The 25,949-nt window shown below is 36.4% G+C and overlaps 2 protein-coding genes across 2 annotated transcripts; one reads left to right on the top strand and one right to left on the bottom strand.

Moving 5' to 3' along the window:
* Nucleotides 1-2,534: 2,534 nt before the first annotated feature.
* Nucleotides 2,535-8,781, bottom strand: LOC140147178 (allatostatin-A receptor-like). The gene is made up of 2 exons (XM_072168958.1): nucleotides 7,982-8,781; nucleotides 2,535-2,745 (listed from the first exon to the last, which is right to left on the bottom strand). The coding sequence occupies exons 1-2, from the start codon at nucleotides 8,779-8,781 to the stop codon at nucleotides 2,535-2,537; spliced, it is 1,011 nt and encodes a 336-aa protein (XP_072025059.1).
* Nucleotides 8,782-21,759: 12,978 nt separating this feature from the next.
* LOC140147177 (allatostatin-A receptor-like) lies at nucleotides 21,760-24,731 on the top strand. The gene is made up of 2 exons (XM_072168957.1): nucleotides 21,760-22,475; nucleotides 24,422-24,731. Exons 1-2 carry the CDS (start codon nucleotides 21,760-21,762, stop codon nucleotides 24,729-24,731), a joined length of 1,026 nt encoding a protein of 341 aa, XP_072025058.1.
* The last annotated feature ends 1,218 nt before the right edge of the window (nucleotides 24,732-25,949 follow it).

Here is a 25,949-nt window from a genome sequence, read left to right as displayed (position 1 = left end):
CTAGAGTGACTTTTAGAGCGGTCATTAAGGCCAATAGAGGTTGTGCATATGACGTATCATACCGTAAATATGGCGGACTTCTCAAATGCATTCAACAAAAGCATAATTGCAATCTACCGCGACAGTTCGTTTTACACACATAACAAATGCACAACGATCAAGTAGGTTAATGACAACATTTGATTGGATGGACTGCACTGGGAAATGATTACGGTGAAGGACACTGGTTCAAATCCTTTATTTGGAGATATTCGATAAAAGCATGCAGGGCCTCTATAGTCCGCCGTTTTTCCGCTGCGACAGGCGATATTCTGCGCAAATTATTTGATGTATGTTTTCAGCAGCAGATGACTCTGTAGGAAAATATATACTGCTTCGGACATTCTGTTGCTGTGTCTGCCTTAACGGAGAACGCCCGTAAGACGCCGAATTATAATAGCTTTCATGCGCAAGCATTCTATTCAAAACGCTATCTCTGAAATAGCATACACTCCTCTCCTGGATAGTCAGTGAAATTTTTTCACTGGCTGTCATTTATGTATGTGTTGACTTGTGTTAAAAACCTTTCTCATACTCTTCTCCTTTATCAAGCTTTTATAAATAGTAAAAAAATGGATTGATTGGTTCAAAGCATTCAAAACATTATAATTAACTACAAATGAAGACATCTATTAGTTTCGGTAATCGACATCAAAAACAATTGAATACATGAATACAAAAGTCCATGCGAAGTTATTTTGAGAGAAAAACCCGTGTATCATTTTAATTCCTTCAGTTAGATTTACCTGGTCAATATGGTAAGTTTTACGTGCAAATGAGTGGATTAACCTGTATTAGGTATGACGATTAGCATTTCAGGGACTTCGTGGGGTTCATTTTAAATTTTGGACTTTTTTTAATCATATACAAAGACAACAATGTTAGAATGAGATTACCACTAGTAAGATAATACAAAATAAAGCACACAGGTATGTATAATGTTGATAAGCATTCTGCCATGTAATATAAACCACACACTTTCCTTTATTAAACCCATTTTTTGTTCAAAAGTCATTCTCTAGCAATGAATGTGTTACAAGTGGACTTGTATACATACTGGATTTCAATCAATGTGTTACAAGACTCAAATCATGGAATTGGGTGATTCTTTCATACATGCTATTTTTCACATGCCCAATAGACACAGAGAATGAATTTGAGTTGTTCTTTCATGCATATGACAGGCCTATGTATAGCAACAATTTCCCATGCTTAACTCAATTTGGCCAAAGTATGGACTTAGGTGGCTTTTGTATTCATATATTCAATTGTATAAGCATATATTTAACATTATTCTATCCAAATAACTGTTTAGTCAATTCTGAGCACATCACTTGCTACGGAAAATGTTTTCCCTCAAATCATCCTAATCAAAATTCAATTGTCTTCCTGAAGACAGTGATGTCAAAGTAGTAATGTGCCTGTACCTCTGTACTTGCGTGTATACATTTGCCATTAGTGCTAAACGTTACAAGATAAAGACACCAGGTATTAAGCTAACGTAGATTTTTGTGTTTCTGTCATCACTGTGTCTCCCATGCTACTTGGAGCAAGCAAGTTCAAGATGTTATATTGTACACCTGTCAACAGTCATTAAAACTCATCATACCCAGGTCAATAACAATCACTACTGAACACTGCTTCATGAGGGAAACAAGGCCCCCTAGGTTGCTATTTCATCTCTGGGTCAACATGGTTAAGCATAGAGTGCACTGCTGAATATATAGCTAAATGAATTTTGTGATTGGGGAGTGAGGCTACTCTTTAGCCTCCTGCAAACCCACCACTAAAAATTTTAAGCATTATCCTACAACATTGTTTTACTGAGGAAGAAGCAAATGCATGTTAACAAGACTAGTCTCCTACTTCAGTTCAAAGGTCGAGGTCACAAACGAATGATAATATGACTTGGCTTGGAAGCCAAGCCAAAACATGGATTGATTGTTTCAAAGCATTCAAAACATTATAATTAACTACAAATGAAGACATCTATTAGTTTCTGTATTCGACATCAAAAACAATTGTTAACTCTCTTCACGCGGGTGTCGACTGCAGACGACATGTTTCAAAAATATTTTAAAAATTAAAAAATTTCAGAAATGTAAATTTTCAAGACCATATTTGGAATCAGCATGAAATATGCATTAAAATGAGTACAAACAAGCCTAGTATTGGTTCAGTAGTTCTTAAGATAGGTCTTGATATTTTGAGAAAATATTTCAAAACTTGAACTTTTTCCGTTGAAGCGCATGGCTAGCAGGCAGAGCATTAAGCATATATTTAACATTATTCGATCCAAATAACTGTTTAGTCAATTCTGAGCACACCACTTGCTACGGAAAATGTTTTCTCTCAAATCATCCTAATCAAAATGCATTTGTCTTCCTGAAGACAGTGACATCAAAGTAGTAATGTGCCTGTACCTCTGTACTTGCGTGTATACATTTGCCATTAGTGCTAAATGTTATGGCGTTACAAGATAAAGACACCAGGTATTAAGCTAACGTAGATTTGTGTGTTTCTGTCATCACAGTGTCTCCCATGCTACTCTGTCCCATACGACGACGGTCCTCTCCCCTTCCTGGCAACAAGTCACGAAAGGCATTGCGGAATTTCTCGTTCTTAAAGGCATATATAATTGGATTAACACAGGAATTGAAGAAGGCGAGAAGAACAAAACATCTGTAGGCTGTGCCGTACAAGAACCTGGAGAAGACACACAAAGGAGAAGGCAGAGTGATATGTTGTGGATTTTGTTCATTTTGAATAATTCCAAACATTAGGTTTCACAGACTGAACAGACAGACTCATTGACCCATTTGTGTCATATACTGTTTCTAGCTAAAATGACATCCTTGTGATCTGGTCAACTCATTGACAGATACCAACTTCATGAGGGAAATCAAGTTTTGATCAATTCTCTTCAGGTTGTGAAACCATGGCCACCGCCGTAGATTAATTCGCAGAAAAGGACATAACACTCTAAAAAGGACGAGGGGCCTAGCACTCAACAAAAAAGACCAAATCACCATGCCCTCTACGGTCTATTGCCTTTTGGTCTAATACCATTTGGTCTAATTCACATTTAGTCTATATTCAATTGGTCTATTACCAGAAAAGCTAATTGCCACTTAGTCTAATAACCATATAGTCTAATGTCTATTTAGTCTAATATTGTTTGGTCTAATAACCGGTAAGTCTACTAACCATATAGTCTAATAACCATTTGGTCTAATATTTCTTCAATAACCGTTTGGTCTAATAACCGTTTGGTCTAATAACCGTTTGGTCTAATAACCGTTAGGTCTAATACTCGTATGGTCTAATAACCAGTTAGTCTAATACAATTTCGAATCCAGGTACTAACCGTTCGTTCGTTTTCCTATCTGTTTTTTATTTACAGTAAAGACTAAAAAGACTCAATTTATTTTATTCTTTTATTCATATGCCTAGAATGTAAACTTAAATTAACCTTTTCTTGAATTCTATTTTGATATAAATTGCAAACAAAAAACTGCAATAAGTGGACTTTTTCAGTTTCAATTACGTTTTTCCTTTTTCCTTTTCACACATTCTTGTGTCGAAAACAGTAAACGACTGGTTACTGTTTTTCATTTTCTTAAAATGTAAAAGAAAAAACAGACCCAGAAATATAACGTTTGGACTTCTGATTTTGAATTAGGAAAAAAGAAAATAGGTTATTTTCCGTTTTCTTAATGAAACGGAAAAGCGAAAACAGTCATTTACCGTTTTTCTATTTTTATAAATTCAAAATAGGAAAACGGAAAAGGATTGTTTTCCCTTTACCATTTTGATATGCAAATTTGGTATTTTAATGTATAGTGATGAATAATTAATGTAATTGTGTCTGCAAACATTTCACTGCATAAGGGCATATCAGATAACTTGACCTACAGACAACTTGACCTACGGAAAACTATTTATTTCCTTTTTTCATAATTCAAAATCAGAAGTCTAAATGGTATATTTTTATTTTTTCTCTCACATTTGAAGAAAATAAAAACAGTAAACAATCGTTTACCGTTTTTGATGCAAAGATATGCGAAAAGGACAAAGAAAACAAACCGTAATTTAATCAGAAAAAATCGCCTTGTTACTGCTTTTCTTTTGCAGTTTAGACACTAATGACATAGTTATTTTAAGTTTACATTCTACTTATATCGTAAAAGAATAAAACAAATTGTGTGTTTTTAGTTTTTACTCTAAGTAAAAAGAGATAGGAAAACGAACGAACGGTTAGTACCTGGATTATTTCGTCTATTTATTAATAAACTAAATGCTTGTAAGACTAAAATGTTTGTAGACCAAATGGGTATTAGACCAAATGGCTATTAGACCTATTGGTTATAGACCAAATGGGTATTAGACTAAATGGTTGTTAGACTAAATGGTTTTAGACTTAATGGTTATTAGACCAAATGGTTATCGGACCAAATGGTTATCGGACCAAATGGTTATAGGATCAAATGACTATTGGACGTAGTGGATATAGACCTAGTGGATTTAGACGAAATGGATGTAGACCAAATGGATATTAGACCAAATGGTATTAGACCAAATGGTATTAGACCAAATGGCAAATCCCCCCCTCTACTGGGTCCTGTTGCCAGTCTGATGAAACCACTAGCGTAGTGATGAAACGTCACTAAAATGTTAATTTAACATCTTCAATTTCTTGGAATCCACTGTTGCAATTAACATTTCTCATGAATTTGTTCAAAGATTAGAGCGATAAGTTATTTCATAACCAATCTAGACCAGACTTAAAGCCATATTATAACATTTGCTGAGGAGGACGCCCTCACTGATTTTTTTAAATTCACTTTTTTACACGATTATATTGTACTTTATTAAACCAATATACCTGCAAAATTCAAGACTCTAGGTGCTGTAGTTTTGTCAAAATCCGAGATTTTGAATAAAGCGCCGGAACCGGCGTCTTATTATTACGATGGAATTATTAGTCGAACGCATACACGATGTTCATAACACACAGTATACACGGCGTGCAGGACGGTGATCTACACAACAAAGGGTCGTACCATAAATGGAAATGGTTAGACCATATCAAAAGTACTCTAAGTCTATGTAATATGAATCATGTCTTAAACATAAATGAACCAACTCATATAAAATGGGCGAACACTTGTTCTGAAAGAATAAAACATATTGATTTTATCACATTAATGGACCAAGCTAATTATAAGTCCTCTTTAAGCCATTATGTAACTTTGAAATCATCCCATCACATTGAATCATACCTGCTAGATAAAGTTGATTTTTACGGTGTCAATTTAAAATTTAAAATTAGATCCAACACACTCTCACTTAATAGTCGAAATTGTAAATGGGATAAGAAGTTAGATGCCACTGGTCTCTGTTCATTATGCAAAAACGATATTGAAGATGTTTACCATTTTCTTTTTACATGTACATATCTTAATGCAATCCGAATTGATGAATTTTCAAAACTGGAAAGCTGTTTAATTATGAATAAGTTAGATGATATATGGATTATGTTTATTACAGGTGACTTGAAAATGAAACTGATGTTAACCCTAGGTAATACGCGTTTATATGAATGTCGTCAGGACACAGAAAACATCAGTTCCTTTTTCGACACCTTTTGTAAAAGTTATCTGAAGCGTGCTTGGTTTTTACGTAATAGTATTATTGATTTATCTCGTACTACTGTGTTTTAAATATTAGTTTTAGTTATGTTGTGTATTTTATTTCTATTGCTGTAAATATTTGTATATATGTATTCCCTTTTGTTTGTATTGAACGCACCGCCGGGTAGGCGTGTGCCACTGTTATAAAAGTGTATGTTCAAATAAATAAATAAATAAATAAATAACATGACCGAAGGAGTGGTACGTATTGGCGACATACGCGCTGGTAGTAAATTCCAATTTACTTTGCTTTGCCGTAGTTGTTCGGCTCAAAAATAAAGGGATATATCTGACAGTAAAAACTAACATTTTATGTCAAAGAATTGCTAATCTATTTTGTATGATAATGTTATAATATTGCTTTAACTAAGCTAGAAAGGCATCTGGTGACGAGGATCACTATTGTGTAATGCTAAAAAGCTTTTGCATTCTTCTGTCATTGTAACAAAGGTTTTATGGTATTTTCGGAAATTAGCTCAAACTAGATGAAAACAACAAAAATAAAAAGTTTAAACTGACTTTCAGCTCAACTAACCTTTCAGACATATCTTCATCAGAAGAAGTTCTATGATGTTGGGTTGGACTAGATCTTTTGTTGACCATTGGTGACTTTTGGTCATAAGATTTCTTCCGATGAAGATGTGTGCAAAGTTAGTTAAATTTGTTATACTGAAAGCCAGTTTAAACTTTTAGAAATTGTTTATCACCAGTACGCATGAACTGATATTCGAACATCATCATACAGGAAAGAGTGAAATATCTTTATTTGGTGTTTTTGAAGTCTAAACGCGGAATCCTCTAATTTAGTGTGATATTATAATCTGTTACTTCATATGTTTGACTTTCAAGACATATTAATTTGGCCTTATTCTTATTTCTCAAATAATAACGTGTTATTATCATACCAAATAGCACAATTCGTTAGCTAAATTACAAAAGTTACTTAACGTTTGTACCTTTTTTACTGTTAATCACAAATGTAACACAACAACCATCTCATGAGAAATATCACTTTTGGACCTGTTTCATGATTACTTGCGATTGATCTCTTGCTTTATTTTACAGATCGTTACCCCTTTGAACTGATGAAACTTTGGTAGTAAAGTAAATCTTTTATGAAACTTGCTCGGGACTCGCACTTATTAGACATCGTCTGCCTATATTTCGTTAATCATTGAACAGTTGAGAGTGTAGAGATTTTTACGTGTTGTAGTAGACATCAAAGAAAGTTTAAAACTAGTCAACAACACTCACGTTTTTGTCCGCATAATTTCAGAATAACCATACTCCGTCATCAGCTGTGTAATACTGGTGAATGACTGTATGACCTTTACTTCTTGTTGACAATGTCCTTTTTTGACCTTTTGGAAGTTGTTTCTAGAAGAAGTGTCATAGATTTTGGAAATTTCAAGAACTTAATCACGTCAAATCCGCTCTGAAACGTTGTGGCTAAGCAAATTGGAGTTTCAAGCGGGCTCAAGTCAAGAAATCTAAGAGCGATCAATCTCATAGCACCGCGGAGTCATCTCAAAAAAAGAAAACCCTTGTAGTAGTAGTGCCCTACGTTCAGAACCTGTCAGAAAAAATCAAAAGAGTGTTTGGCAATTATAACATCTCCAGTATCTTCAAACCACATCAAACTATTCGGCAAGTACTTATCGCGCTCAAGGATAACCCGCGGAATATTAAATGAAAAATCAGGAGTGATGTACCGCGTCCCCTGTGGAGGTTGCGACAAAGTTTACGTGGGAGAAACGATGTGAGTTTTAGGAGACGGACTAAAAGAATACACTGCCGACACCGCCTCAAATACATCAGCAATTGCAGAGCACCACAAACGTACAGGACATGATGCTGGCACTGTGACAACGTCGAAGTGCTCTACAGAGAAGAAAAACTATTGCCAAGAAAAGTGAGAGAAGTGATTTTCATCAAGAAAGAGACCAGCCCCACCCTTAATAGGGACGGGGCCGAAAACTCCAAAATCTATGACACTTAGCTTCTAGAAACACATGACAAAAGGTCAAAAAAGGACATTCATTGTCAACAAGAAGTAAAGGTCATACAGTCATTCACCAGTATTACACAGCTGATGACGGAGTATGGTTACTCTGAAATTATTCGTACAAAAACGTGAGTGTTGTTGACTAGTTTTAAACTTTTCCTTGATTGAACAAGTGTTGTTTCTGTTGTTGTTGTTGTTGCTCTTGTGAGCTAGTGTAAGTAATTCCAAAGGAACAAAGTCTTACCGGTAAGGTACAAATCCAACAGTGTAACCAAAATGTCCCACTTGATCCGGAGTCCAGCAAACAATAAATGTGACCATTACAATAAACAGCATTTCTACCACCTTCTGCTTGGCTTGTAGCAAAGCATACGCCGGGCTGTTAGAAGCTTCACTTCGGGACCGTAACTCATTCGCATGTTTACGCAAAGTCAAAATAGTTGCTCCGTGAGTGACAAACATGATTACCACAGGTAGAACGAACTTCAGTACAAATAGAGTTACCCCAAGCGTGAATCGAAAGGTATCACTGGGCCAGATAAGAGCGCAACTTCCATTTATATTAAACCAGATGAAAAGAGAGTAGAGATTGAAGCCAACGGCTACCACCCAAACACATATAAGCACTATTTTAGGGCGCGATTCGGAAAACACGATTCGGTACTTAATTGGGTACGATATCGCCAGGTAGCGTTCTACAGATACCATTGTTAGCGTGAAAACGGACACCGTAATGGATATCCACATCAACTCGTAAGAGTAAACAATCTTGCAGTAAAACTCGCCCCGCCAATCTAGCGGTATCCCGCTTATTAAAGTTGGTACAGGGATCAACATAAGCGAAGTTAGCAGATCAGCCACTGCTAAACCTACCAATAGCATGTTGGTTGTGTTACGCATTTTAGGGTTTTTGAAGTAGATTAAGATGACCAAAGCATTACCGACTATGCCCGTGATTGCTAGCAGGAGTTGAACATAGTTGTACCAAGTCCAGATGACGGCGGCTTCTTCCAATACATAAGGCAAAGCGCTTGAGGAATTCATTGCTATATGGAATGTGGAATGTATGCCTTTAATGACTGGAAGCTCTTTAGCTAAGTTACCACGTCTGCTGTAGTTTCATAAATCTTGATATTCTGAGATTCGTTATACCAGAAGAACACATCTTTTATACAGTTTACAAGGACCTTACATTTATAGGTAATTATGCGCACAATGGACTCAGAACTATTGTTGTTATTATTTTGATAACAATTACTAAACCAATAAAATAAAAGTCGATGTCCTGTCTTGATGGTGTAATTTGGTTTTGAATTTTGAACCTCTCTACATTAAAGCATTGATTGCCAGACAGCCATTATGCATGGACCTTTTTATGTGGTACATAATCATGTAAAATTCGGGTGTGATTAAATTAATATTATTCAGCGACAACTTCCTTCATTATCAAAAAATGCTTTTAAAAATGTTTAAAAGGGTTTATAAAACGCAATCTGTTTATTCTCCAATTTGGTATGGCCTGTGTACACTAATTTCTAAACGCAGTCATGACAGAGCGAAATGTTGTCTAAGACTTGCATATCAAGCTATTGCAAACTAGTGCATTTTTTTAAAGGTTAAACGTCCTTTATAAATTATTTTATAAAGCCTTGTGGGCTTCAAAGTATGTGATGATCCTGGATGGAAAGATTGAAGCCTTTAGGTGATGTTAGCCGATGACTATGAATGGCCAAGTGGACCAAAAAACGTGTACGATTATACGTGTAACCTTACACGTATAAGATGACATCTTACACATGTAAGATTGCATCTTATACGTGTAAGATCACACCTTACACGTCTTAGAATCTAGCGGTTTGCTTAAATTGTCGAATCATAAATAAAGAACCCACATTTAAACCCCAAACAACTAATTCTTACGCGTATTCATCTTTGACCAATGAAATCTCGCCATAGCATTTCTTACACGCGTAAGAATTGCCTACTAGGGATGGACGGTATTCCAATTTGACTAGTACATATGACGAGCGTCGAATAATCTCAGTTACGATATCGATATGTACCACGGTTGATTTCGCAAATAACGTGATCATTTTACTTTGACCTCTTGAAACTAATTGATATTGAGAACAAATTGACTCCAGATAACTGAGAAAAAGTAACCAGAAAGTGAGATAAATCGGGCTGTGACCATGAGTTCCAACAATCGGAACATTTCCTGACAGAGTTTCGGCACACAATACAGGACATTGTAGCACTCATACAAATTTTGAAATGCCTTGTTTACGATGTTGGTGACGAGCTCTATACTTATCCTCGGTACACCGTCAATAATGTCGCGTATCGTCCATCACTAAATTCAAAATCATACATGTTGTTGGTGTTACAAATCTAAAAACCCCAAAAACGTCTTTACATATTATTGGTCGAAGTTTGCAACGCGTAAGATAATTGATTGTCAGTGAATGCTTACTCTGTGATTCGTCAACTTAAGAATTCCTCTTCATTCTTACGCGTGTAAGATGCACCCTTACACGTATAAGATGCAATCTTACGCGTATAAGATGCAATCTTACACGTGTAACCTTACACGTTCGTCTTACTCGTTTTTTGGACCACTTGGCCATTCATAGATGACTGTGGTAGCGCGTTCAACAATGTGTATAGATATGTTGCTGACTTGCTAAACTGCTGTTTGTACTACCCGAAGAGCAAAAATAACCAAAGTACAACCCTGGCATAACTACCGAAGCCTGGTGGTTTTCTCTGTTGGACTAAATTCAAGTGTTGGTCGCTTTTAAATTAGCTAGCTAAACCACGTCAGGTTTTGTTATGCTATTCTGAAAGCATGTCTACAGCCCTAAATGTCCAGTACATCCACAGAAGGTATGGGAAACTTCTCTAGTCCTTCTAGGATGACTTGTATACGAAGAAGACAAACAATTTCTTAAAACTTTTCAAATTCCTAGTTATTTTCCAGAAATAAGGAAATAATAATGATAATAAACTCATTGCCCCGTTCATTCGAGGGAGAATTTAGACATATTGCTTGTTTTATTTGAAAGGAAAATTCAAGGTCAAAATGTGCTTCAGATTTTGTGTTAATGTTTTGAATCGCAGTAGTTTCTATAATGTGGTTGGTGGATTAAAAAATTATTCTGTAACTAATATCGTCATTCAATTTGTTAATATTTTTCAACATATTTTGAGAGTATTAGTATACGATAGCATAGATTTGGAATCTTTTTTTTTATCATTTTTATACAAAATATCAATACTTGGCTTGCATTTCCACTTTTTAAATTTTTAAGCACTTGACTTTTTAAAATAAAAACTACAAACTAAACAGGGAAAAGACAAAGAGGGTTTGGTTTTGGGTAACACTAAAGGTCACGAAGTTCATATCTTGCAATTATAAAACATCGAAATTTATCTAACATGTTTAATAGAATTTGTCAAATATAAAAGCGTTGAAAAATTGAATTGGTCAAATAGGGCGTTATTAAATATGAATGTAGGGAAAGCATAATCTGTTTTAGAATTTTGCTTGCAAACGAAGCATATGGGTTAATATCGATATCTTTACCAGTGCCCTATTTAGTGCGAAATTAGAAGGGGATAATTTGATCAGTGAAAACAAACATTTAAGTAGGAATCTATTCTTTATACAAATCACACATTATTGCTTTTAAACTCATTCAGAAGGAAAACAGGTTTGAGAATAAATTGCTTATTACGGCTACAATAAATACAAGCAATTTAGTTACCATCAACACGCGGACGTGAAGTTGATTATTATACGGCGCGGCGTATCCTTAGAAATCGTTTGTTATTAATTGCTCTGCGTGCTAGCCATAGTCCTAGGTTTCAACATAAAAAGTTCCAAGGTTTGAGATATTTTCTCAAAATATCAAGAGCTATCTCAAGAACCACCGAACCAATACTAGGCTTGTTTGTACTCATTTTGATGCATTTTTCATGCTGATTCCAAATATGGTCATGCAAATTTACAATTCTGAAATTTTTGAATTTTTTTTTTTTTTGAAACTTGTCGTCTGTAGTCGACACCCGCGCGGAGAGGGTTAAGGTTTGTTTTGTTTGAAGCGGAATACGTTGTGGACACATTGACAATAATTGCTATAATAATGTGAGAAGCCTTTGAATTTTACGCTAAAATCGTGCAGACAAAGATAATACATAGGTATTGAAAATTTTAACTGATTGCAACCATTAGTCGATCAAAGACATTCAAGAGATAAACTTCTCTTTGTACAGCATGACTATAATGTAGGCCCTACATCTTGTATTATGTAGAAGACAAACAATAATGAAACTTTTCAAATTGCTATTGTTTTCCAGAATGACAGAAATGGCGGAACAACAATAACTCATTGACGTGAATTTATTCAATGCACCGTCATTCATTCTGTGGAGACGCTAGGAAAATATTCAAGGTCAAATGTGATTGTGTAGCTTTTGGTTTTCTGTTAAACGTTTTGAATCGTGGTAGTTTCTATAATGTGATTGTTGGATTAAAAAATATTATTCTGTAATTAATATCGTCATTCAATATGTTGATATTTGTCAACATATTTTGAGAGTATTAGTATACGATAGCATAGATTGGGAATCATTTTATTTTTTTATCATTTGTATTGTATACAAAATATGAATACAAGCCTTCAAAATTTTCTATGCACGCATACGACTTGATATGTCAATAACAATGTGTGTTGCCAACGATTAATATGTCATTATATGAAGTTTTGGGCCATTTCGCTCAAATGTACAGATTTTATACAATAATATACAAATAAAGAAATTGATTCACTTCAAAAATGCTGAATTCTAAATGCGGCTTTTAAATGAAGTGGTAACACCTGAAAGATGGATGCTTCTGAAATGGTCACAATGGTTTTCAAAAAAAGGAGGTCATATGATTCATATTTTGTTTAAACATCGTAGTTTTGTCATTTATGCACAAATTGCTGTTAAATTCGCATTATTGTTTTATAACGTAAGCTGACTAGCTTTCAGTGAGTTTTTAGCGGGTTCGCTGTCGGACAAGTTTAGAACTGTCAAGCTTTCGTCAGGAGTAGCTCTGACCTCTTCAGGACAAAGATAATGAGACATGTAGACCGCCCTTGCCTACTGATGGCTCTGAAAAGAGCCGTTCACTGAATACTGCCCCTTGTCAACAGAGAACAAGCAGATCTCGCCTATCTGCTAATATAGAAGGTTTTGGTAGCTCTGAAAAAGAGCCGTTCACTGAAGACTGCCCCTTGTCTACAGAAAAAAGCAGACCTCGCCTATCTGCTGATTTTAAAGGTTTGATGGCTCTGAAAAGAGCCGTTCACTGAAGAATGCCCCTTGTCTACAGAAAACAAGCAGACGTCGCCTATCTGCTAAATTTAAAGGTTTGGTGGCTCTGAAAAGAGTCGTTCACTGAAGACTGCCCCTTGTCAAGAGAAAACAAGCAGACCTCGCCTATCTGCTAAATTTAGAGGTTTGGTGGCTCTGAAAAGAGCCGTTCACTGATGACTGGTCCTTGTCAACAGAAAACAAGCAGACAAGCAGACAAGCTTTCGCAGACAAGCAGACAAGCTTTCGCAATAGTCGATACATAATAATACTACCTGATATGAAGTAATGTGTATTTATTATTATATTTATTACACTTAATCACTGGTATATACAATATTTATTATAATATAACACCAAAATGTATTGCACATGAATATTCAAAAGTACATACAAAAAAAGGAAATTTTTGAGATGATACGCTGCCAGCAAACTAATGTGATTTGGGATTATATTTGGGTCCTTTTGTCCAAAAGTTAAGATATTGGTGTTTAACTGAAGAAAATCATGATTACAATGATTACTTCGGTACACATGAACTTGGAAGTTTGGCAAATATGTTGTCCTTGCTGCTGTCAATATATTCCTTCATCGCTGATTTGGAACTAGCCGCTTTGGATTTATGTCCTGTTTACTCTTTTTGAGCTTGCGTCCTGATTCACCAATGTACAGTTTACTATATAGTCACAGTCTTTGCCAGCGATGCTGTACACCACACCAGATTGCTTTTCTTGCTCATTTGTCCTTTGGGGAGACGAGAGGTCTACGAAGATCTTAGATCTTAGATGACAAAGGGTTAGATATTGGCCCTGTCTGGGACCACCTCCTTACCACCCCCCCCCCCACCAAGGGGGGCGCCACAACATCTTCCTCTTTGACGTCATCTTCATCTATAACGTCATTGGAGGGGTCTCTACATCACTGCTAGCATCATTGCTAGCACCTCCGCATAGAAGAATCATCTGAGAAATGTTTATGAAGAAGCCAATGAACAAATCCTTGCAAGAAAGATCGAGGAGGTGGAGAATTGTAACATTTACTGCCAGCATAAGGCAGTCTGGGACCTCATCAATGAAGTCAGTGGGCGTAAAACTGCTAAAAAGGTTACATAAAAGGGAACACACAAGGTGAAAGACTGAATACTTGGTTCCAACACTTCCAGCAACTATTTGGAGACACACCAAGTGTAACCGATGAGTGTGAAGCCATATGTCAAGTATACCAAGAGTTTAACATGCGAACTGATGCTTTTGATCAGGTTGAAAATGACACTGCCAAAAAAGACCTTTCAGAAAGGAAAAGCACCGGCCAAGATGGAATTCCACCTGAAGTCCTGAAACGTTGCAACCTTAATGACATAGCCCTCAACTTCTGAGGCATTGATGAATGGAATAAATGGAAAGAAACCTGACCAGTAGTCACTTCTCAACCTCATACCAATCCCCAAAAGTGGAGATTTAAGAGAAGGGAAGAACTACAGGGGAATATGTTTGTCATCCATCGTAGCAAAACATTCAACCGGCTGCTACTCAATAGGATTCGCCCTATTGAGTAGCAGCCGGTCCTGATATTCAATCGGAATGGTTTTCGACCTGGGAGATTTACGGTATTACAGATACTGGCTCTAAGGAGGATAATTGAGGAGGACAAGAATAACAATATGAATGCTGCAGTAATATTCCTCGATTTCAAGAAGGCATTTGATACCATCCACCGTGGAAAATGCTTGATATAATGAGAGCATATGGAGTCCCTGAGAGGCTAGTGGCTGCCATAAGATACATGTACCAACATATATATAGCTCATGTCACATCACCTGGTGGATTTTGAGATCCAAGCTAGAGTTCTGCAGGGAGACACTCTGGTACCATTCCTCTTTATCGTAGCCCTTGATTATGTTCTAAGGATGCTATGGAAGGCAATGAAGAGCGACTTGGTTTCACTCTTGAGCATAGGAAAAGTAGGCGAATAGGCCCGCGCACACTCACAGACCTGGATTTTGCGGATGATATTGCTCTTCTAGCCGACAGCCTCAAAGACGCAGAAATGTTACATCTTGTTGAAGCTGCTGCACAGAAAGTAGGACTAGGAATGAATGCTGTACAAGGAAACTCCATGGAAACTCTTCAATAAAAACAATAGACAGAAGTGATTTGGAAATAGTGCGTGACTTCAAATACTTAGGTGCATGGACTGCCAGTAGTGAGAAGGACTTTAACATCAGAAAGGCACTTGCTTGGAAAGCATGCAATAGTATGGACAAGATCTGGAAAGTAATCTGTCAAGAGACCAAAAGTTCAAGTTATTTTACCACCATGGCTGCTATACTCGTCTTTTGCGAAAGGCACTGGATGTATAATGGCAAACTGTTGCCAATCTCTGAGAGGCTCAGGATTAGAAGGATAAAGTTTACTGAGCACTATGCAAGGAGCGAGGAGGAAGCAGCTTCAATTGTTCTTATGTGGCAGCCCAAACATGGAGGAAAGAGAGCAAGAGGCCCACCCAAGAATGATTACATCAATATGTCGGCAGATGATACGGGATTAACAGGACCAGACATCAAAAATTGTATGCTGGATAGAGCAGTTTGGAGAGCCATTATAGGAGTCCGACTGCAGGAGTCGACCTAAGCAAGTAAGCAAGCTACATCATTAGCAACAACAGTAAGATCCGCTGAAGACACCGGCGCGCCGGTTGACCCGGTGAAAGCGCTCCGGTGAGCATACCAAATTTGAGCAGCGTAGAAGTTTAATTTTGCTTTCTATCATCACTGATCATTTTAAAAGTATTAGTATATGATAGCATAGATTAGGAATCATATTGAGTTGACCATCATCCCTGTCATATTAACATCTTGATTAATATGGAAACTGTCGACATATTTTTATTCAAAATATCAATACGTCGCTTGCGTTGCCAGTCTTTGAATAGAGCACTTGACTTGTGTTAATACTTTTTTTTATATATTATATAAAAACTACAAATTGGACAGGAAAAGGACAAAGAGGATTTGGTTTTGAGAAAAATGAAAGGTTTTCTGATGTCACGAAGTTCATGCAACTTATAAAACATCGAATATTTACTAAATAGAATTTAACAAATTAAATTAGTCATAATTATAGTGCGTTGACAAATTGAATTTGTCAAATAGAGCGTGATAAGTATGAACGCACAGATAGTATACTTTGTTTTGAAAAAATATTTTAAATAATAATGCAATAATAAGTAGCTTGCATTTGGTTAACATCGAACAAATTAGAATTTTATAGAACGTTATTAAGTATGAACGTAGGGAAAGCATACTTTGTTTTGACATTTAAAAAATAACGCAATAATTAGGAATTTGTAAACGAAGCATTTGGGTTAATATAGAAGAAATTAGAATTTATATGAACCATTATGCCTTTATAATGTCCAGTGTCCTATTTATTGTCAAAACTGTTTCCTTCTGTACGAGACTTGTTAAAAGTCTTTTAGAGAAAGAAAACAGTTTTGAGAATAAATTGTTTATTACGGCTACAATAAATACGAGTGATTTAGTTACCACCAACACGCGGACGTGAAGTTGATTTTCATACGGCGTTTCCTTAGAAATCGTTTGTTATTACGGTTTATTGTATTTCAAGCAAAATACGTTGTGGACACATTGAGCGAAAATAATTGCTATAAAAATGTGAGAAGCCTTTGAATTTTACACTAAAATATCGTATTCCTATGCAGTGGGCATGCAGATATAAACGTCTTAGAAAGATGCAAAAAAAAGTGGAACAACCCAGAATTTCAAATTAGTATTAACACATTCTAAAGAATTGAATCTATTATTAATTTCCAAACACATTATATACACATTGATCCGGATATGAAATGCAATACGATTATGCATGGTTTTTTTTTTACTTCATCCTGATTGTGCCATTTTATCAAGTGAAGTAAATAATTTTGTTGGTCTTCCATAAGTTTCTTGCTTATTGTGGAAGGTTGTTGTGGGTCATCTGCTCTTAAAATTCTTAAGTTTCTCAATATGCGCCTTTTACAAAAAGTTCACAAGTTATGCATAAGTTAATGATATTTACTTTGTTCCACACCCAATATACATTGTATTTATATGCAATAAGTATGAAATTTTGGTTCTTCTGTCCTCTTGAACGATATTATTGAGGAACGGATACGAGATGATATTATTCTCATATGTTTCTAAACACGGAATGATGCTGCACAACAAATCACAGGTTGACCTGTATGTTCTGCTACTTTGGTTGACTGTGATACAAGTAAAATTATTTTCATTCGCTATTAATAATAGGATAATATCATGACATGTCCACCGGTTCAAGTTAATTCTGGCATATTATCTCACTCGTTTTCATAGCAATACCGAGAGCAATACCTATTCGAATATTAGGATTACATACTATCACATTTTAAAGAGGATGTCGAAAGAAAAGAACGATATCATCATAAATACCACCACGCAGACTATTACCAATCAACATTTTGCGATGTTAAGGGCTGGGGTATGAACGTTTGGACAGTATTTATTGTGGGACATTAGAGCATATCAAACATATCGAATTGCATTATGAATACGAAGAATGTCATTCTGATATCAAATAATTTTGATTTTTTGAAATTCGCAATTTAATACACATTTTATGGCAAATCATTAAAAATTGATATTTTTGATATTTAACAGTACTTGAAGTAAACTTTATATATCTGATGATTTATACTTAAAGTGTATGTAGGTGGGATGAAAAGCCGACGATCAATTGAAAATTTTGACCTTTCGTATTGAAGATATGGATTTTTTTCCCAAAACACCCAAAAAAATTAGGTCTTTTTGGGAAAAAATCCATATCTTCAATATGAAAGGTCAAAATTTTCAATTGACCGTCGGCTTTTTCCTCCTGCTACATACACTTTAAGAATATGTCATTAGATTTATATAATTTACTTCGAGGACTGTTATATATCAAAAATTTGAAAAATATCAAATTTTTATAATTTGTATCATATTGTGATTTTCAAAAAATGAAAATTATTTGATATCAGAAAGACATGCTTCGTATTCAGAATGCAATTCGATAGGTCTGAGGTGCTCTCATGTCCCACAAAAAATACTGTCGAAACACAATAAATGCTCATTTTAGATCCCTTAACATCCACGGATATTACGTACTTTGAATAAGTTGCTGTGATTCCTAATACTGCTTAGTGTTAATGTTGCCAACCATAAACAGTTGTTGTAAATAAATGTCAAGTTAAAATCCTCGATCCATCATTGCACATAATATTGCGCTCACATCTTCCGTATTCCGCATTTTATTTAGCCTAAAAATGGTGAAAACAAAACATATTCAAATGCCCATACGAGCTATATCTTACGATGGGAAATACAATCCACCCTTTTGGTTCTTAAATTCGCCGGTAAAAACACTTAAATATGCTTAAGTAAACTAAACTACAAAATGACTCTTGACTAAATGTGGGACCACCCTGGCAGTTAAAGAGAAAAATGAGCATCAACTAATAATTGAAACTGGCTATCTTACCTCACAACCCATACTCTACTAAAGTGCTATTATTAAGCGATGTAAAACATGTCTTATATAAAGTGCGGTTATCTTTTTGGGTGACAGGCTATCTGTAACTGAATAAATCAAGGCTAAATAATCGTCCCATTGAAATACGTGTAAAAATACCGGTTTTCTTTGCTCGTTTTGAGGCCTTTTGGGCGCCTTTTGAGATATTTTTTGATAACCAGTCGATTGCAAATCAATGAAAGTTTAACATATGTTTCAATGTATGTTAGCCGTCCCCCTCTTTTCACGCTACGAAGCTGTGAACAGCGCCCTCGCTGTTTTGGACATACTCTCAAGACTACAAACCTGTTTCTGCCGGGTTTTTTTTAATTCGCAGACATATTTGCTCGAAAATTATAAAAATGCGACTTTTTTGGCGACTCAAATTCATGTATAGGCTTAACACTTTTATATAAGCTATAATTCGCTACTCTCTCTCTGATTATTAGTCTAAAGACCAGCCCAAAATACTTCAAGGGGTTTTTGTATTTTACCGGAACTCATACACAAATGGCGCATTGATTTAGTGGTGTGCTCCCTCAAAATGTATTTTATGCTGGGACAATGCTGGGACCATAAGCGTAGATCCCGGGGAGATGGGGGGGGCAGGGGATAGTCCATACAATCATCCCCCAATGTTGACGCCTGCATGTTGGTTTCTGACCAAATTAACCTCATATTTAGCCATTTTAGCCCCCAAAGTGCAAATTTTCGCGCGCTTCGCTCGAATCCCGGGGAGATGGGGGGGAGATGAATCCACAAGCCTCAGCACAGTTTACAGGTTGTCGTTGACCAATACTGACCCATATCTTTCCACAAACAATCTAGACATTCCACAATCGACCTTCACAGCCAGGAGCAGCTCCGCGAGTTTTGTACGGGTTACAACGAGACAATTTAGCAGTAAGTTCCTTGTCCAGGGGAATTTCAAGCCAATTCAATTTTACACGAGAGCATAGTAACCACCGCCCAAGGTTCGAACCTCGAACCTCTCGCACCATTGTCAAACACCTTATCGATTAAGTGAAATTGACTGCTTGTACCAATATATTTCTTGACATGTTTCCTAATTACTCTGATTGAATATGTGTTCCTATTGAGGATATGTAAATATGGTTATTGTTATAAAGTAGGATTTGCTGAAAAGGCGTATCAAACATGCGTAAAATGATCCAATTGTTTATTTTTAACTTGCAATGAACAGAGTCACTTGATATAGGTGGACAAGTAGAGTTGCGTTGTTTATAGTTGGCACGATTAAAAATGAAATGTGAGGAAGGCGAGGCAAAGACTTTTCATTAACTAACGACTGAAAATCATTAACCGACCTAGAATTCACACTGTTAGAAATCTCCGTAAAATGTCCATAACTGGACATAAAATGTCCATAACTGCCAGTCATAATACTGTATTTTCACCATTTCATTTTTAACAGTGCACATACCATTACCAACTTATGGCAAAAGGAGACCTGGACGTCAATGTACACATTTACAATAATTTATCCTATATCCAAAGTATATGATGGAGGTAAGATGCAATCAGAACAAAATTCCAAATGAAATGGTGAAAAAACAGTATTATGAATTTTATCAGTTATAATCCCGTAAAATGACTGACATTTCTAACAGTGTAAGTTGAATGTGATCTACAATGAGACAAATTCCCGGGAGAAATATCTTTATGTCATGTATGTATCCGATACTAAAATTAAAGAATGAATTAAAAAGAGTAGTTTGCGTCTGACGCCAGTGCAATGGCGCGACGTGATTGGTCGCTGACCTGCGCAGTACGACATTTTTGGTCTGGTTGACAGAACGTCATACGCAAACTAGTCTTTTTAATTCGGTCTTCAATTATACTACACTGATACATAAAGGAATTTGTCCCTGGAATTTGTCTCATTATAGATCATACAAAGTGCTTAATCACATTCACCTTACAAAATACTAATTATCTGCATTGTCAAACTTGGACTTCCTTTCAGCTAATTTGAAAGCCTCGTAAAACTACAATATTTATTAAGCAATAGCTGTTAAATATGAAGTAATTTATTGGAGCACAAGAGTATAGATTTTACAAGCGTTGAGTAGTTGAGTTAATGTAAAACTTGCTCGGGAAATGAGAAGCACCGTATCAATCCGCTCGCTTTCACGTGTAGTGGTCATTATACGGAACGTAGTACATGGTTTTATCAAGACTACATTTAATATTAGTGTTATTTCAATAATGCTTATGGCCGACTTATCGGGATGAAGAACATCGGCGTAGCGGGAACACAAATAGTTAACCATTCAACATTGAGGATTATTTTTTCTGTTTACGGTTCAAAAGTGTGATGAGGTCTCGTCGCAATTTAAGAAAATTGAACTTTAATTTTATGTTATAAGATAAAATTTCCACATTGTAAATAGACTTCCACCCTGACTATGTCTACAGTTTAACAATCGACAGTTCGTACATACAAAGTGTCATTTATCATGTCACACTTGGTCTTGGAAAGCAAACGTACCAAGGAATATATCTGAGCACGTTGCTGATGATCATCATCGGGGTGATATTGAGATTCAGTGGAGCGACAGGAGTGGTAAAGCGTATCAGATTAATTGTCCAATCACAGAATAATATTCAACAGACGAGTCATTGTGCTTTGTGCAACAACTGCCAACTCGCCGCGCCGTTGACTAGTATCATTATAAGATGCGCAACTTTTTCTCCGTAATATTCTGACTGCAGGGTTTTTTTTCATTCAGTTATAATTCGACACCGCATCCTTTGGTATTTAGAGCTTAAGTGCCAGTGGACACCAGTGCTTTCAAGATTCAATATTTACCTTATCATCGGAACCTCAGCACATAATTAAGGATCTACGAGCTTTTTTGCGCATATTTATGCACCGCACACTGGACTTTGCATCTTACTTTAACATCGCCTGAAAGCACCTAAACACGTTACTAACTAAACCAAACTAAGATGAATGGCTCTACAAATGTAAACATATCTCCATCAGAAATGAGTGATCATACGGTAATTTACGCTCCTGTACAATGGACTTGGCCAAATATTTTTCAATTAATCATGGCAATCTTGGGGATAATTGGAAACGGACTTGTGATCCTTGTCTACGCAAAGAATCGTAAAATGCGATCTACTACAAATGGTCTTCTAGTCGGTTTAGCCGCAGCTGATCTTCTTACTTCGATATTGCTTATTCCCATACCCCAATTGTTGACCGTACCGATGGATTGGCGCGGGCATTTGTATTGCAAGATTGTCTATTCTTCAGTTATCATGTGGATTCTTATTGTCGTGTCTATATTCACTTTGACAATGGTCTCTTTTGAAAGGTATCTTGCCATTTCGTACCCCATTAGATATCGTATGGTCTTCTCCAAATCGCGCCCAAAATACATCATGCTTGGTATCTGGATAATTGCAATCTGCATCAACTTGTTCTCATTTTTTATCTCATTTAACAACAACGGACAATGCATGGTGATCTGGCCAAGTCCTCAATTTCAAGCCTGCTGGGGTACTTTGCTCTTCTTTATAGAATATTTCATTCCGATGATTATCATGATAGTTACTCATGTGGGAACGATTTTAGGATTAAGAAAGCAAGCGCGGGAACTTATTTCGCGGAATGAATCTCCAAATAGTCCAGCTTACGCGCTATTGCAAGCTCGTCGTAAAGTGATTGAGATGCTCCTTATTGTGGTCATCACGTTTGTTATTTGTTGGTCACCGGATCAATTTGCTTTTCTAGCTTTTAACTTGGGGTTTGTTCCCGTCAGGTAAGACAGATTGTAGATTACTTATTAATGTTGAATTGACAAGCCAATGTTGTTGGTAGACCATTTTGATTGTTAAGTACATGTTCAGTAAGTTTTTACACAAACGCTTTCGAAGAGATGTTAGAAATGTTTATCTTTAACCATTGATTGGCTCGTTCTACATGCATTATGTTTAAGAGTTAAATAATTATATTTAAAAAAAAGAACTACAATTTGTACATTTATCTGACATGATGCGCTTTAGAATGATTTGACGTTAAACATTGATTTGATGGCGGCAATTATGTATCTTTAAATCACACTGGGAAGGTAAACCTGCGGTCAAAACCAGGTACCTTTGTGTTACAACGATCTGGATGTTTTCTGATGATACCTTGTGAACCACCGAAGTGAAAATCTATGGTCATATCAGTTACTAGATTGCACAAGCTACACTTAGATACTATTTTAAGAATTACGATCACTTAAAACCTTATAAACCTGATCATCAAAATCTTTAGAGGATGACAAAATTACTTGTTCAAGATCACTTAAAAATCGCTTAAATGCGCTAATGCATTAATAGCAAATTATGATGAATATAATAATTATCCATGCTCTAAAGTATGCATACACAAGCCAACGAAACCATTTATATCATCTTACTTATTTTGCTACGGTCAGCAGTTAATCAATAAATTCAACTGAATTCAGCTAAATGACACGTTAACCGTACACATTCCTTTTGGCGGTTATTTTCCTCATAATAGCAAACGCATAAAACGGATAATGTGTGCATATTGTAGAGAATCCGTTGAAGTTTAAATATTAATCTTTCGATTCTCAGATGAAATTGAAAAGCAGTGGAACCGGAAGCATTAACATTTTGGGACATTTGCACCTGAAGTGCGCAAAAAATATTAAATTTCACACTATTTTAGCCCAAAATGAAGGTGGGTTTTGCAATTAAATTTAATGGGCCAGTGTGCGCAAAGCGTGCATAGTTTTGCAATTTTAACCTATTTTGGCCCAAAACATGGTGTTTTTCGGGCTAAAAAGGAAGATGCACATGGCAACTATTGCTGTATTTTTTCTTCTATTAGTATTTTAGGGGGAGATTCCCCCAACATGGAAAAGAAAAGTTATAGGGAGGATCCCCATGCCCCCCGCTTACGCCGCATATGTTGAAAAGTCGTAACCAACAAAATTCTAAAATGCATTGATCATGAATTTAATATCATTGCTTATGCTCTCTACAATATTGCATAAAACTCAAAACTTTTTGAGTTGCCATTAATATGGGAAGTCTGTCAGAATGTAACAGTATCACTGGCGTAGCCAGGGGTAAAGGGAGAGCTGTCCCCTTTATGATGGGATGGTGATGGCCGCCAGAATTTTTGTCCATTTTCGTCAAATGTCCCCCGTCCTGAAAGCCTTTTGTGACAATGGGTGACAATCGTTAAATCCCCCCCCCCCTTGAAAGTCACCTTTGCCAAGGGACGTAGCAAGGACAAGGACAAGGAACAGTGTGGAGCCCTTTTACCATCTCCTTTATCAACCCTGTCCCTGTACGTTTCCCCCTTTTGTTCACACCCCCGCATAAACGAACAATCTAATTGAATAAACGTTGGAAAAAACCAGTGTCAAACCGAACCGGCGACCTTCGCTAAGCCAAAACGACGCTTTAACCAACTGAGCAACAGAGACACGCTGGAGAAGAGCGGACGATTGAAATCTAAAGATATTAGGTTTGAATGATGTTCATCACATTCCTAGCGGAAGGTATCAGAATTAAATAATAATAAATACGCAGTCACGTAGGTATGAAAATTATTAAAATGTTCCAAGCTTCGCTCTTCTCCGACAAGTGTGCCTCTGCTGCTCAGTTGGTTAGAGCGTCGTTGATTAGAGCGTGGTTATTATATTCGAACAGTCTAATTATTGGTTTGTCTCTTAACTTTTTTCAGATACCTCTATGGTACCTTATACCAAGTTTTTGTCTTGTTGGCATTCTTCAATTCCTGCTGCAATCCAATCATATACGCCTTTAAAAATGCCAAATTCAGAACCGCACTCAAGAAAATCTTTACCGGCAAGTTCCTGGAATGGTTGAGTGCAACAGATAACGTCCCCGATGTGAACACCAGAGATGACTACCAACAAAGAGTCCATGATAATGGTGATGTTACCACGACGAATGGAGCTGAACTAGAACGCGTGCAACCTGCTGTCTCACAAAGCACACTTGTCAGCAGTACGGAAGAGCAAAATATTTAGAAGCAAAGCTATAATATAGAAGGTGCTTATTGAATAACCGGCATATGGACTATACCAACATTTCAAGGTCATTTTAACGGAGAAGCTGATACATCCGATGGAGCTAAATTACAGCGCGTGCAACCTGCTATCTCAAAGGAAGAGTAAAGTTGCAAGGAAGAGCAAGTTACTATTTAGAAATATACATTTTTGTAACCATGGTACAGAACCTATTCCTGAAATGAGCACCATAGATTTGGACTCCCTGTAAAGAGGTCATTTCAACGGAGATGTTGCCAACTTGCCACATCTATTAAACGGAGCTGAACTATGAACCAGCACGTGAAATCTGCTTTGCTGTCTTACGGAGGACACTTATTGTTGCACAAAAGAGTAAAGGGCAAACTTTTAGTACCACAGCCGGATACCATGCTTGCTCCGGATGTGAACACTTACGAGATGTTGAATATCAACAAATAGGCCATGTTAATGGAAACGTTGCTGTAACATGACTAATGAAACTTGCTGTAAATTGTACGAAGAGCAAAATCTTAAGAACCACATCCAAGTTTAGTATGTTAACGGGCACTAATCAGTTTAACGGAAGAAGAAACATTTAGAGCCCAACTCTTACAACCTTACTTGCAACATAGAAATACCCGCATCTGACCAATCTAATGTGTTGTCAACACTTTTCTCAGAATTTTAAATGATATTTGCAGTGAATAAATAGTGAAACTCAAACAACAGTTGGCAGATCTAAATTTGCTTGTTGTCGTTTAGTAGAAAAAACAAGATACATTTTTATAGGATTTTTCTAAGATTCGGGCATTTTAGTGAAAAATATTCTTTAGGTTGCACAAAATTCATGTCTTTTGCACCTTTATTTACAACAGGTCTGTGGTGCTTGAAAGTTCTTGAATCCATTGCAAAGAACCCGAGACAGTGTCATATGACCTAAACCAAAATGAAATTCTTGAAAAGGCCCATTGTATCCTTTCATTAACTGAAACAGTTCGTGAAACATTTAATTCAAAAGAGAAATGCGTCGATTTTTGAGATACAATGCAACCTTATCTTTAACTTATCTTTAACTTATCTTTAGCACGATGTACAACCTTAGGTGGAGTAAAGCAAATCTAAGTTCAAATCTTTTAACTTAAAGGTTAATGCCAGCGTGCAATTGAACATTGCGGTACATCCCAAAGGCCTTTGAAACCCAAACTTTGCATTGGATTC

The sequence above is a fragment of the Amphiura filiformis genome, chromosome 3, assembly GCF_039555335.1.
Source record: "Amphiura filiformis chromosome 3, Afil_fr2py, whole genome shotgun sequence".
NCBI lineage: Eukaryota > Metazoa > Echinodermata > Ophiuroidea > Amphilepidida > Amphiuridae > Amphiura > Amphiura filiformis.
The sequence above is the reverse complement of the archived record's forward strand: the minus strand, read 5'-3'. Positions and strand labels throughout refer to the sequence as shown.